This window comes from Sus scrofa, chromosome 5 (assembly GCF_054392235.1).
Source record: "Sus scrofa isolate SSC_HxYL_T2T_F1_AM1 chromosome 5, Sscrofa_HxYL_maternal_Yorkshire_Landrace_v2.0, whole genome shotgun sequence".
NCBI classification, from domain to species: domain Eukaryota; kingdom Metazoa; phylum Chordata; class Mammalia; order Artiodactyla; family Suidae; genus Sus; species Sus scrofa.
Genome location: NC_139387.1, coordinates 1,499,569 through 1,512,732, shown reverse-complemented (window position 1 = coordinate 1,512,732; position 13,164 = coordinate 1,499,569). Strand labels below are relative to the sequence as shown.

Genomic DNA, 13,164 nt, shown 5'->3' with positions numbered 1-13,164 from the left:
CGTCCATACGGCGGGCTGGCCTGCACCCTCTCCCCCTCCCCAGACTCTGTCTCTGCTCCTCCTCCGAGACCCCAGCCCCCTCCTTCCAAGCCTCGGTACCCCCTCTGGGCAAGGGGACGGGGTGGCGGCCTTGACCTGGTGCAGAGCAGGGGTCAGGATGGCCGGACACCCTCGGAGGACATTGACCTCTGTCCTCAGAGTGTCCCTGTCTCTCCACCTGGAGGCCAGGCCCCCACCCGGACCCCAGCCCTGCCCCGGGCCAGGCCCCCCACAGGCCTCTTTGCACCTGGAGGCTGTGCCCCCTGTGTGTGGGCGTGCATGTGTGACACAGAGCAGAGATGAGACAAGAAAGCGGGGAAGAGGCCGAACCTCTCGAAGCTTCCTGGCATCCCCCTTCCCCACAGCAGAGGGAGCCTGGAGGGGCCCCCCACTGCAGGCCCCTTCCCCCTTCCCCTCGGGGCCCGGGGCCCAGGGCCCAGCTCCACCGGGAGGCCTCGCTCACAGCTCCCGGCTTTAATCTGTGGCTGGCCGGGCCTCGGGGGCTTGTCGCCCTCTCTGCTCCAGGTGTGACTTGCACGCCCTGGGGTGGACACCCCACTGCCCTGAGCTTCAGGAGCCGGGGGTGGAGGGTGGGTGCCGTGCAACTTGGGAGAGTTGTTCCCAGGGGCCTGGCAGGCCTGGCGGTCACCTCCCAGCAGGGTCCTGGCCGACCTCAGCTCAGCTAAGATGCCCCCTGTCACAGTGTCACCAGCCTGGTCCCAGGAGATGGGGGCTGAGGTGTGCAGCACTGAGATTTTCACGACAAGCCAGCCTCCCGAGCGGAACAGAGGGGATTCCAAGTGCAGGGGCCGCAGCCTGGCTTGCGAGGACCCCCAGAGGGCTGGGGGGTCTGCGACCTCAGCCCTGGTTGGACGGGGTCCTCCCAGCGCCGCCCCGCACCCGGACGCAGGTCGAGTGCGATGCTACGGGTTCCGGGCCTGGGAGCCACAGGTCAGGTGTGGACGGACAGGGAGGGCCCGGCCCCGTGAAGGGGGCTCCCCTCTGCCTCTGGTGAGTCCGGTGAGCTCAGCAGATGTTGGCGTGTTAAAGGCACAGCCAAGTTCAGAATCGGTCCACAGAGCAGAACCCACGGCGAAGGCAGGGCCGGGCAGAGGCCCAGACGCTGCTCAGACCAGTTGAGTCCCAGGCGTCTCGTGAGCTGGTAACGAATAAACTGAGACACGTGGTCTTCGACGGCGCCCGGAGCTGGGACGTGTGGTTTCCCGCCGCGCACAGAGCCCTGCGGGACACGTGCCCATAGACCCCGGAGTCAGCTTACTCCCTGTCGGGCTTTCCCTCCCTGGCAGAGGCTGGCTTTCCTCCTTTCACAGGTTTGCAGTGTCCCCAGAGGGGACGTGCCAGTCTAACCCTGCCACCTCTAAAGGGGACCCCATTTGGACATAGGGTCTTCGCAGCTGTGGTCCCGGTAGGATGAGGTCACTGAGTGGACAGTAATCAGTGTGACCAGTGACCTCGTGAGGAGAGGAGAGACCCCAGGGGGCCGTGGACAGCGGGACCGATATGGCCACGAGCCGAGGGACACAGCCGCCAGGACCCGCGAGAGGCAGGAAGAGGGAACCGGCCCTGCCGATGCCACCACGTCAGGCCTGCAGCCTCCAGCCCGAGGGTGAAAAATTCCGGGGTTTCGGTCACCAGCCTGTGGCCCTCATCAGGGCAGCCCCCGGGCACGGATGTCCTGTGCAGCCACCCACTCTCGGCCACATCTCCGCGTGGGCAGAGGACGCCAGGGGCCCTTGGCCTCCTTGTCCTTGTCTCCTGCAGCGCCGCTGGTCCACAGAGGTGGGCAGAGAATCTTGGCGCCTGGGATGAGGCTGCTGGGCCGCCACCTGCCCAGGCGAGGGGCACGCTCGACGTGGAGACCCTCTCGGTCCCCTGGCGGTGACCCTGCCCGGCCACCCTTTACAAATGAGGGTCCGGGCTCAGGAAGTTCAGTATGTGGGGCCCGGGGTGCTGAGGCCCCGCAGCCGGTCAGTTCATGGCGTAGGTGGTGGGTCACGCTGGCCTGTTGCTTCATTAGCGCTCAGGGCTGGGGTCCGCAGGAGACAAGCCTCTGACGTCACCCAGAGGTGTCGGGGTCAGGGTGGGCATCACTGAGGACCCGGAGAAGCAGAGCCGCCCCACGAGAGCACGCGCGGCTCAAAGCCACCGCAGGCCGCGACCTCAGCATCTTTACCGTGAGCTCCGGGACCGGCCCAGATCCCGCAGCCACGTCTTTGGGGTCTCAGCACTGATGTCACCGGAGCCGCCGAGCAGCCCCCTCATTGCCCCGACACGCTTCCCGCTGCTGCTGCGTTTGTTTATCCACTTATTTATTTACCCGTCTGTTTATTTTTGCCTCGTTCTTATCACCGTATATAATTTTGTGTGTCATTAGCCAGTGCACGTTAAAATCCCAGCCGAAGGAGCTCCCATTGTCGCTTAGCAGTCACGAGCCCGACTAGGATCCGTGAGGACGCAGGTTCGATCCCTGGCCTCCCTCAGTGGGTTAAGGATCTGGTGTTGCCGTGAGCTGTGGTGTAGGTCGCAGACACAGCTTGGATCCCGTGTGGTGTGGCTGTGGTGTAGACCGGCGGCTGCAGCTCCGATTGGGCCCCCAGCCTGGGAACCTCCATACGCCGCGGGTGTGGCCGTTAAAAAAAAGAAAAAAAAAATCTTAGCCCAAGTCTTCAGGGAGGTGGCGTCGGGGTGCTGGTTGTGGAGCCGGGGCTTCTGCTCAGTAAGGGTGGGGTCCGGCCGTTGGCGAGGGGCTGCCCGGCCTCCCCGCGGTCCCATATCCTTCCTCCTGCACCTGCGTGGTCCCCCGCGAACTTCGGGCTCTGGGCGGCTGGGTCGGGCTCGCCGTGCACAGCTGCCTCCGGACCCTGGGCCGGGCATGTCCTGGACCCCTGCAGACACCCCCGTGTCTCTGGAGTCAGGTCACACCCCAACGTGGCCCCCTTCGGGGTCAAGGTGGCCTGGGCGACAAAGCCTGTGACTGCCCCACACGCTTCGTCCTGCCGGCTCATGGTGTGTGCCCTGGACCAGCCCCAGGCCGGGATGGGACCTGGAGGCAGCACTGGTGACAAAGTCCTGTGCAGGGAGCTGCAGAGAGGACCCGGGGGCTGCCCGCAGCGCCGAGAAGGAGGAAGGGCACCCGGGGCGGGAGGCAGGGCTGCCGGGAGCCCCAGGGAGAGGCCGCTTTTCCTCTGGGGCTTGAACGCTGCCACCCTCCTTGTGTGCACGTGGGGACCTCCCCGGGCGTCCCTCCTCGTTGTCCCTGTGCTGAGCCGCAGCGTGCACGCCATCCTGTCTCCCGCTGACCCCCCGTGGGGAGGCCTGGAGTCCGCACGAGGCCGGTGCCCCGAGCTGGGAGGAGCCTCACCACCCAGGGCCCGCTTTCCCACGCTGGTCCCAGGGCCCGGTGCAGAGGGCAGCATACAAGTGGTGCTTACTACATGCTGAGGGATTGGAAGCCAGGCAGTGAGTGGGTGGAGCTGCTGTAGAGTGGATGCCCAGGTGGAGCCTGAGGCAGCCTGGCCAGGCAGAAGCTGGCGAGGGCTCACCAGGAGCCCCTGGGCTCAGCTTGGGGACATGCAGGGGGGCACCAGCCAGGCTGGGGGAGGACCCGCCCACCCCCTGGGTGAGTGGCGCCCTCTGTCCAGTGCCGGCGCTGCCTTTGTCACTGGCGTTCCCATCCAGAGCACCTGGGTGAGGCCATGTGTGGTTTATGAGCGGGCACCCCTCTGCCAGGCCCCAGGGGCTCCTTGGAGCAATGGTGCTCCCTGGACCGAGGGGTCAAGTGGGGGATGAGGAAGCCGAGGAATCTCATGGCGTCGTCACCTGCAAACAAAACGTGTCCCTTCTCCGCACCCTGGGCCAGCCTGGGGACAGACCGAAGCCCAGGCCTCCCCACCCCATCCCGTGCCCTGGACGAGGGAGCGGGGGCAACATTCAGGGAGTGGGCAGTGTCCCCAGGGGGCAGCGGGGGTGCGGGCCATGTCCCGGGAGCCTGGGTGTTGTTGTGTGTGCCCAGGATGCCTGTACCCGTGTGGCCTGTGAGTCCGTGCTTCATTTCCCACGTGTTCACACCAGAATCCCACCTGCCTCTCCCTGTGCTCCAAGTCCATCCACCAGGTGTGCAGAGTGTGCCTGCGTGTGCCAGCCGGTGGGGGCATGAGAAACCCTGGCTGGTGGCCTGGTCACCACGGGTCCCCCACTCTGCAGGATGGGGGCTGGCACAGCCCTCAGCAGTCCCGAGATGGGCTTGGGCTGGTCCCCACCCTGGGCCAGCCTGGCTTCACGTCGCCAAGCTCCGACTGCTCCAGTCCTTCGTCGTGGCACCAGGGGCTCCATTTCCAGCCGTGACTCAGACAGGGCCGCATTGAATTTCCTGTCGGCTCAGGCTAGGCCACCAAAGCGTCGCTGCGTTAATGGGAGGTCACTGGCCTGGCCTGGCATGCGTCTCTTAGAGGGTAGCTCTGTCGGCATCATTCGAGGTGGCTCAGCTGTCCCTCTGGGAGCAGGCTCCGTTCCCGCGGGCCCTGCGGGCACTGGGTGGGCTCTGCGCCATGAGCTGGGGTGGCCGGCGGCTCGACGCCAGGGCGCGTCCACTCAGCCCCGTCTCTGCCTCTCTTGCAGGTCAGCTGGCCGCCGGCACCTGTGAGATTGTGACCCTGGACCGGGACAGCAGCCAGCCACGGAGGACGATTGCCCGGCAGACGGCTCGCTGCGCGTGCAGAAAGGGCCAGATCGCGGGCACCACGAGAGCCCGGCCCGCTTGCGTGGACGGTAAGGGCCCAGGCCCTGGGCAGCCCTCGAGGGTCACGGGAGCTGCGAGCCCAGGGTCCGCCTGACACCCCCGCTCCCCGGGATGTTCCCCCAAGGCCCCTGACTGTGGGCCAGGCCTCGGGCTGGACCGGCCCTCCACGCCACATTGATCAAGCACCTGCCGACTGGCTGTGGGCACGGGCTGGGGCACTGCGGGCTGGTGGGGAGCAGGTGCCCACATGGCCCGAGGGCATGTCCTGGCAAGTTGCTGTGGAAAGAGGGGACGAAGGAGGTGCCACCTGCAAGACAGCCTGAATGTGAATGCCCTGTGCGTTCTGGCTGAGGTGCCCGTGAGGCCCAGGGCTCCTCCCCCTCGGGGCAGGTGGCAGAAGCGCCAGATGTGGTGACATGCAGCAGGGCCCCCGCAGGCTCCTGGGACAGCCAATGCGCCTGTGAGGTGGGCTGGTGGCGCCCTCACGCGTGGCCACCGAGGCTGAGCCGTCTGCTGATGAGACGCGTTGTGTCCACGTCTCGGCCGAGTTAAGGCCTCTCAGTACGCGGAGCCTTTGGGACTCTCCTCAGAAACAGAACCCCAGGCGTTCTTTGCAAGGAGAAAGGGAGCCTCTGCAGCTTCTCCAGGGCACGGACGTGGGCCTGGCCCTGGTGCGGGAGACGCTGGGTGGGCTGGGCGGGAGGGCCGGGTGCAGCCTGCCAGGGCCTGGGTGGTCCAGCAGGAGACCTGGGCAACCCCAGGCAGACGCAGTGTGGCCACGGGGCCGGGGGTGGGGCCCGGTGACTGGGCCAGAGGGGAGATGCCCTCCTCTGGGCGGCCCGTGTCGGCCCAGGTTCCTTAGGGTGTTTGGGGCCTCGTTTCCGCAGGGCTGGGGGAGACCTGGTCACGGCAGTCGAGGGGGCCGCGTCCGAGGGACCCGCCTGTCCGTCCTGCTGTGGCCCCGAGCAAGCACAGGGTCCCCGGGGCTGGAGCTGGACCCTGGCTCTTCTGGCCTGGCTCCCCCATCCCCTGCGGCCCCTGCCCGGCTCTGGGTCTACGGCTCTGGGTTCAGATCTGCCGCCTCTGCCCGGGAACCCCCGTCTGCTCTGACCCGGGCCAGGGAGGGTCCCCTTGCCCGCTGCCGGCCGTGCTGGTGAAGGTCACGGCAGAGGTCACGGGTGCACTGAGCACAGGGCTGGGACATCGGGAGCTCCCGGCCACTCTGGCTGGGAGTCCCCAGCGGTGGGGGTGGGGCTCTCTGGGGCAGGGGACGGTGTCCTCTCCATGGAGAGGCCTTTCTGACGAGCTGGGCGGGTCCCAGGGCAGCCCCCAGAGGGGAAAGGCCCCCAAGGGAGGGATCCGCAGCGTCTCGGGCTCCTGGGGGTGGGCTGATTGCTTCAGGGACCCCTCCGTGTCACCCACGGGCCTCCCCAGGACTGTCCAGGGGTCCGGCCGGGGCGGCGAGTCTGCATGGGGCCTGGAGCTCTGGCGCCACTGGGCCTCCAGCTGGTTGGGGAAGGACGGGTGGAGGGGCCCCGGCTCTTGTCCAGAGGGAGCGGGCCCGGTCCTTGTCACTCCAGACCCGGATGCCCTGTGCACCTTTGGGGCTGAGCTGGGGGCCTCGCCCAGGAGCACGTGGAGGCCTGGGGCTCTGGGACCCTCCACCTACCTTTCCGCCCTCAGGCCCTGCGGCCACATGCCACCCACCTCACGAGCCAGCCCGGGAAACCGGGGGGAGGGACCAGGCCGCGTCGGAGGGGGGCTGGAGGCAAGTGAAGGGGTGAGGCTGCGGGTGCCATTTGTGGATCTGGAGCAGCGGGCAGTCTGTGCCAGGGCCGGTTCTGTGCCTCAGAAGCCTTGTTTGTCGGTAAAGATCACCCCTGTGGTTGGGTTTGGTTGGACGGCCAGGTGGCAGCTCCGCTGACCCCAGACCCCCTCTGCCCAGTGGATCCCAGGGCCCCCACGAGCCCGGCTAAGTGGCCGCATCCCTGCCTGCAGCTCCCATCACCAGCAGCACTGCAGCACCTTCTGGGCTGACAGTGATGGATCCTTCCAGGCTGGGGGGGGCGGGGGGTGTGCGGGCCCGGCGGGGGGCGTAGTCCGCTCCCCTTCCCCTGCTCATTAGCTCTGCGCCTGCAGGGGAGTCCGTGTCAGAGCTGATTACTGATTGAATCTGGGTCTGCTCATCCGAATCCGCACGCTCACCCCTCTCCCGCGAGCCTTCCCCCGCCTCCCGAGCTGGGGCCCAGAGACCCAAATTAAAACCCGGCCGTTTTCAAGGGAGGCCACACACATCAGTTAGCTGGCATTTTTTGCACAGTGGGCATTTCCAGGCTGCCATCTAATTTAATTTTTGCTCTTCTATTTTCTGGCTTTGTGTGCATAATAAGTTTTCTCGTGTGTGAGTTACGACTGCTAAAGACAAAACTTGTTCCGCGTTGGGTTGGTTGGAATTCGGTGTGAGCCGGGCTTCAACTGAGTTGGTTTATGCTGACCCCACTGTGTTTGGGAACCATGGGGCCCTGAAATACCAGAGCCCAGCTGCGTCTGTTCCCGTGTTTATTCATCTATTTATTGACTTAATCATTCATTCATCCACTCACCCGTTCGTCCATCCAGATAAGGTGTGCGGTTGCGGGTAGAGACCTGTCAGGAGGGATCAACACTTCAGGTACTTGCTACCTAGAAGATGCAGTGACCTGGGGCTGGGGTCCAGATTGTGGGGCAGGGGCTCTGGGACCCCAGAGCATGGCCGGCCCTTCTTACCGAGGACCTTGGCCAAGCTGCGTCTCTGAGGGAACATTTGAGCAGGGTGCTGAGGGATGAAGAGGAGCTCGCCAGAAAAGCCTCTCTCGGTGAAAGGAGAGGGCTAGTGGTGAGAAGGGAGCTCCTGGCCATGTTTCTGAGTCTGAAGCGTTTCCAGGCAAACCATCCCCAGACTGTATACAGGTGACCCAGTGCACCTGACTGGCTCTTTCCAGCTCATGGAACCATCAGGGAAAGCGGTTCTCAAATAACCCCCGGCCTTGCCAGCCAGGCCACGTGTCCTCACACTCGGGCACAGAGCAGGGCTTCCCTCGGGGCTGCCCTGAGCAGGGACGCCTGCGTTAAAGGGTCCCTCCGGGCGCTAGCTGTTCTGTAAGACTCCGGGCTTCTCGCTCCTTTGCTGGAAACACGTGTGGGCCTGATACCCACCCCCCTCCGCAGAGGACTGAGGCCCAGCCCACGAGCCGCACCCCACCCAGCACATGGCAGAACATCAGCCACGCACAGCTCCCACTCCCCCTGAAGCGGCCTCTTTCTTTATAAACAGCTGCTTCCTCCCATGCGCTGAATTCTTCTGAAACTCTTTGGAGAGAAATTAAAGACAGCAGCAAGGTGTGCAGGGCTGGGCACGGGCGTGCGGCACAGGGGAGGCTTGTTGCTGAAGCCTCGCTGCCCCAGCCGTGGGGGGAAGGGGAGAGCGAGGGTCTCAGGCCCAGCCCAGCAGGATCCCTGCAGCCTGTGGGGGATAGTGGGCAGGCCGGTGGCTGAGCTCTGCACAGGCCTGTGGGGGGGGGAGGGCGTGGTGGCGCTGGGGAGAAGGCCGTAGCCTGGGTGGACAGTCTGGAGAGGGCCCCTCTGTGCATGGCGTGCCGGGCTCAGCACCCCCTGGGCTGATGGGGTTGACCAGTGGCACGTGCCCAGAGCCCCCTTCTTCTAGGCCACCTGGCCCTTGTGTTCCCGAGCCGGGGATAACTGCCCCCATGTCACATGCCTGAACGTCGGGGCCGGGTCTCGTACCGTGCTTTCCTTTCCTGGGAGCCTGAGATACAAGCAGGGTCTGTGGCGCGGGGGTGCAGCCACGGCTCCAGGCCCCAGCTGAGCTTGCCAGCCACGCCCGTCTGCATCCACGGTTGGGGTCACACGTGGATGTCATCACCATGGCCCTCAGACTGAGGGGACAGGTGGTGTGCAGAGGGCTCCTCTAAACGCTGTACCAAGCGGGGCCGCCTGTCCCCCAGGTGCGTTGTGCCCAGTAGTGTACAAGCAGTGCGCCCCAGACGTAGCCTCCAGGGGCCCTGCTGAGCAGGGGCACGTGTGGGGCGGGGTCTCTGTGCTGCCATGGTTCTGGATGAGGATGGGTCCCCGCCGGGTAGGAAGCCGACCCCCAGGGGAGGGTCCAGGATGGCGCCCTGAGAGGCTCCTCATCAGGAGATGCAACGAGCTGAGGGTCCGGAAATAAAGCCTCACGTCCCATCAGCTGGTTCTTGACAAGGGCTCCAAGACCGTTCGGTGGGGAAAGAACAACCAGCTCTGGGATGTCGGGACTCCTCCATGCAAAGAATGAAGTCGGACCCCTGCCTCACACCATATATACAAAGTACCTCCACTTGGATCAAAGACCTAAATATTTAAGGGCTGAAAAGACAAATCTTGCAGCAGAAAACAGGGCTAACTCTCTGTGACCTTGGATTTGGCAAAGGATTCCTAGGTGTGACCCCAAAAGCACAAGCAACAGGAGAAAAAATAGATACATGAGGCGTCATCAAAATGGAAAGGTCTGCGCTTGCGAGGACAGCAGGAAGAACGTGGCGAGAACCCTCAGAATCTGAGAAAGGACCCGCAAATCGTAGATCTGCTAAGGGACTTTCGTCCAGAACGTGTAAAGAACTATGACTCAATAGCGAGAGGCAGTTACACAATTTTTAAATTGTCGGAAGATCTGAACAGACACGTCTTTAAGGACAGGCATGGGACTAGCCAGTAAGCACATGAAAAAAATACTAGCGGTCACGGGTCATCAGAGAAACGCAAATCAGAGCCCCAGGAAGAAACCACATCCTGCGCGCAGCGTGGCTGGAATCACGAAGTCAGGTGGTAGCACGTGTCGATGAGGAGGCAGAGAAATCGGAGCCGTCCCGCGCCGCTCGTGGGATGTGAAACGGAGCGGCTGTTCTGCAAAATGGTCTCCATCGAACGAGCTATCCTACGACCTGGCCGTTCCCCTCCTGCTGGAACCTGGGAGGCTCCCAGGAGAAGCTTGTCCACACACGTTCGCAGCGACATGCAGCTCTTCAGAGGTGGGACCAGCCCAGACGGTCGTCCGCGGACACATGGTTAGACACATGTCCGCACGATGCACGCTCGTGATGGACACGAGTCCAGCGTGGATGAACCGGGGACACGAGGCTCAGGGGAGGGAGGCAGATTGGACCCCAAGGGCGCAGATGACGACTGCGCTCACGTGGGGCTCCCAGGACAGGCGGATCAGAGCCCCCGGGGCTGAGAGCGCTTGCTAGTGAAGGGGGCAGGTTTCTTGCTGGGGATGGAGAGGTCCTCAAATTGCCGTGATGCGTGCACAGCTCTGAACTCACGGAATCCACTCAAGGATGCACGGGTCGTGGAAGGTGAAGCCCAGGAACGTCCCCCCCGCCCGCCGCCGGCCCCCCCCCAGACCCCACGTGTGCAGAGCTGAAGAGACGTGTGGCCTGGGAAGCAGGGTGGGGCGGCACCTCCCATCCTCCCTGCGTGGGAGGGCCAGGGGTTAGGACAGGCTGTCCTGCAGCCCGGTTGGGTGGGGACCTGGTTGGAGAAGGTCTGGCAGGAGAGGCGGGTGCAGACGACTGGTCCTTAACTCCTAAGGGCGGGGCCTGGCATCTGCTTTGGCAGAGAGGGTGAAAACTGGCTTTCAGAAAGTGTTCACGTGGAAACCTGGTTTGTTGAGGCACGTCAGTCTCACAGTGGCTGCCCTGGGTGGTCAGAGCCCCCGCTGTGATCCTGAGAAGGGGCAGGGAGGCTGAGAGAGGCTTTGGTCCTCAGAAGAAAAGCCAAAGGCACCTGAGCCCATTTGGATGCTGCTGGAGAGGATAGGGAGCCCCGAGGGACCAGACGAGCTGGGAGTGGCTGGAAATTCCCAGAAGGCCGTTGGGGAGTGGGGGGGCCAGGACGGCAGCTCGCCACCTTGAGGGCTGGATGGAGGCTGGTATGGCCTTTAGTCCTCCATCAGGTGGGGGCCTTGGCGCTTCGGCTCTGCAGCCTCAGCTCGATCCCCCTGCCTCCCCCAGAGCCATTGCTGGGGCGCTAGGGTGGGGTGCAGAGGCTGCCATGGGGGAGCACAAACCTAATGGGGCCTGAATTGGGCCGGTGTGGCAGCGAAAATCCAGGAAGGCTTCCTGGAGGCGCTTTCCCCTGCGTCCCAGGGAGGGAGCCCCGCCCACCTGCACTGCTCCACGGTCCCGCTTGTGCCTTAGACTCTCGGGAGTCTGGCAGCAGCAGGTGAGTGAGTGGCCACACCTCCGTGGGTCAGCAGGGGGCAGACCCCCGAGCCCACTCTGTGAAAGGAGGCAGCTTCTGAAGGGGACAGGGGACAGAGGGGACATCAGGCCTCAGTCTTTGGGGGGAAAAGCGTTTATGTGTTCCAATACTTAGAAAAGTGGGCACGAGTATTTGTGCATATTTAGAAGAGTGTGCATGTGCTTTCTGCAGCCGCGTGGCTCCAGCAGGTCAGCTCAGCTCTCTGAACTGTGGGCAAAGGAGCCGCCCTGCTCTGCGGAGTCTGCTAGACCTGCCCCTGGGGTGTGCCCAGCAGGCTAGCAGCGACCTGCGGGTCATGTTAAATTCTCAGAGACGGCTGTATCCCACCGTCATGAAAATGTACATTACCTAAACTGACCTGTACATCGGTCGTATTAAAAAGAAACCTATGCACCTTAAATTAAGCCTAGAAAAAGAAGGCGCTAAACTCAAATCAAGCAGAAGGAAGAAAATAATAAAAATTGGAATAGAAATAAATGAAACAGAGGGAGTTCCCATCGTGGCTCAGTGGTTAACGAATCCGACGAGGAACCATGAGGTTGCGGGTTCGATCCCTGGCCTTGCTCAGTAGGTTAAGGATCCGGCGTTGCCGTGAGCTGTGGTGCAGGTGGCAGACACGGCTCGGATCCCATGTTGCTGTGGCTCTGGCGTAGGCCGGCGGCTACAGCTCCAATTAGACCCCTAACCTGGGAACCTCCATATGCCATGGGAGCGGCCCCAGAAATGGCAAAAAGACAAAAATAAATAAATAAATAATAAAACAGAGAATAGGAAAAAAAAGTGGAAATCAACTAAGCTGAAAGTTGATTCGTGGGAAGATTAAAAATAGATTAAAGATAAACGATTTAAAGATAAAAATAAAGATTAAAACTTTATTTTTAAATAGATTGATCAGAGAGAGAGAGAGAAAAGGCTCAAATTACTAAGTCAGCAGCCGAAAGGAGGGCCCGCTCTTCAGTTTTCCTTCCCTTCACGGGACGCAGAGGGTGGGAAGGAGCCCGCAGGCGGCTGTGTGCCAGCACGGTAGGTGGCGTGGACGGCACGGCAGCTTCCTGGAAGCACGCAAACTGCCTCGAGAGGACGTGGGAACCCAAGGAGACCGTGAGAAGGAGGACGATGCGGTGGTCTTCTGATCGCGTCCCAGCAGGAAAAGCTTGGGACCAGATGGTCCCCTGGTAAATCCTGCCAGCTTTAGAGGAGAATTTGCCCTCCTCACCCTCTTCCGGCTCGAAGAGAAGGCAACACGTGTGAACGCCCTGCCTGAGGCCGGGTGGCCCCGATGGCCGCAGTTTCAGAAACGGAGAGGGGAGCTGCTGGGCATCCTCCACGGGACGCCGCCTCTCCAGGTCGCAGGCCGGATCTACGTCGGGACGAGGCGGGCTGTGTCTCAAGGTGCCGGATCCATCGACGGAAGGACGCCGGCGGATGCGACGCGTGCTGATAAAAAGCAAACGTCACGCGACCACGTCCGTCGGTGCAGAAGAGGCACTCAACAAACGCCAGCTCCCTTTCACGACGGAAACGAAAGGAAACGTCTCAGCGGGACAAGCCAGCAGGAGACACTGCGCTCCACGGGAAGGCTGGATGCTTTCAGGGCAAAGCAAAGATCGGAGCAGGACCAGGATGCCTGCTGGGGCCACTGTCCTCAGCGCCGTCCTGGAGGCGTGGCCGGGGCCGTCGGGCAAGAAAAGTGAAGAAAAGTCATCCTGATGGGAACGGAGGCGGCGCAGCTGTCTGTTGACAGGTGTCATCACCTGCTGCCGAGAAAACCTGCAGGAGTCCACACGCACGCACGCACACACGCACGCACGCACGCGCAGGAGCAGCCAGGGACTTCTGCACGGTGGCAGAATACAGGATCCGTGGACGGAATCCCATCGCTCGGCTCCACAGGGGCGTGAACGGCCTGAAACCGGCCTCAGAGGACAGCCCCGTTTACAGCAGCTTCAGACAGAAGGAGACACGTGAAAACGCTTCTGAAGGAGGACGCGCCAGACCCGTGCCCTGGAAGCTCCTGGGGTCGCCTCCCTCGTCTTATACCTTTTCCTCACATCGGAGCACAATCAGCC

The 13,164-nt window shown here is 63.0% G+C and overlaps 1 protein-coding gene across 4 annotated transcripts in view; it reads left to right on the top strand.

Annotated features, from left to right (window-relative positions):
• The window catches only part of TAFA5 (TAFA chemokine like family member 5), a 157,309-nt gene that overhangs the window by 98,333 nt on the left and 45,812 nt on the right, over window positions 1-13,164 (top strand). For 3 of the 4 annotated variants that reach the window (XR_014845363.1, XM_021091359.2, XM_021091360.2), the window contains exon 2: window positions 4,678-4,827. Coding sequence is in view for 2 of the 4 variants with exons in the window: in XM_021091359.2 (XP_020947018.1) it covers window positions 4,678-4,827 (150 nt within the window). In the remaining 2 variants the exon portion in view is untranslated. Of the gene's footprint in view, window positions 1-4,677; window positions 6,165-6,543; window positions 11,557-13,164 lie in introns of those variants that run through there. The other variant, XR_014845364.1, reaches the window with a different exon arrangement.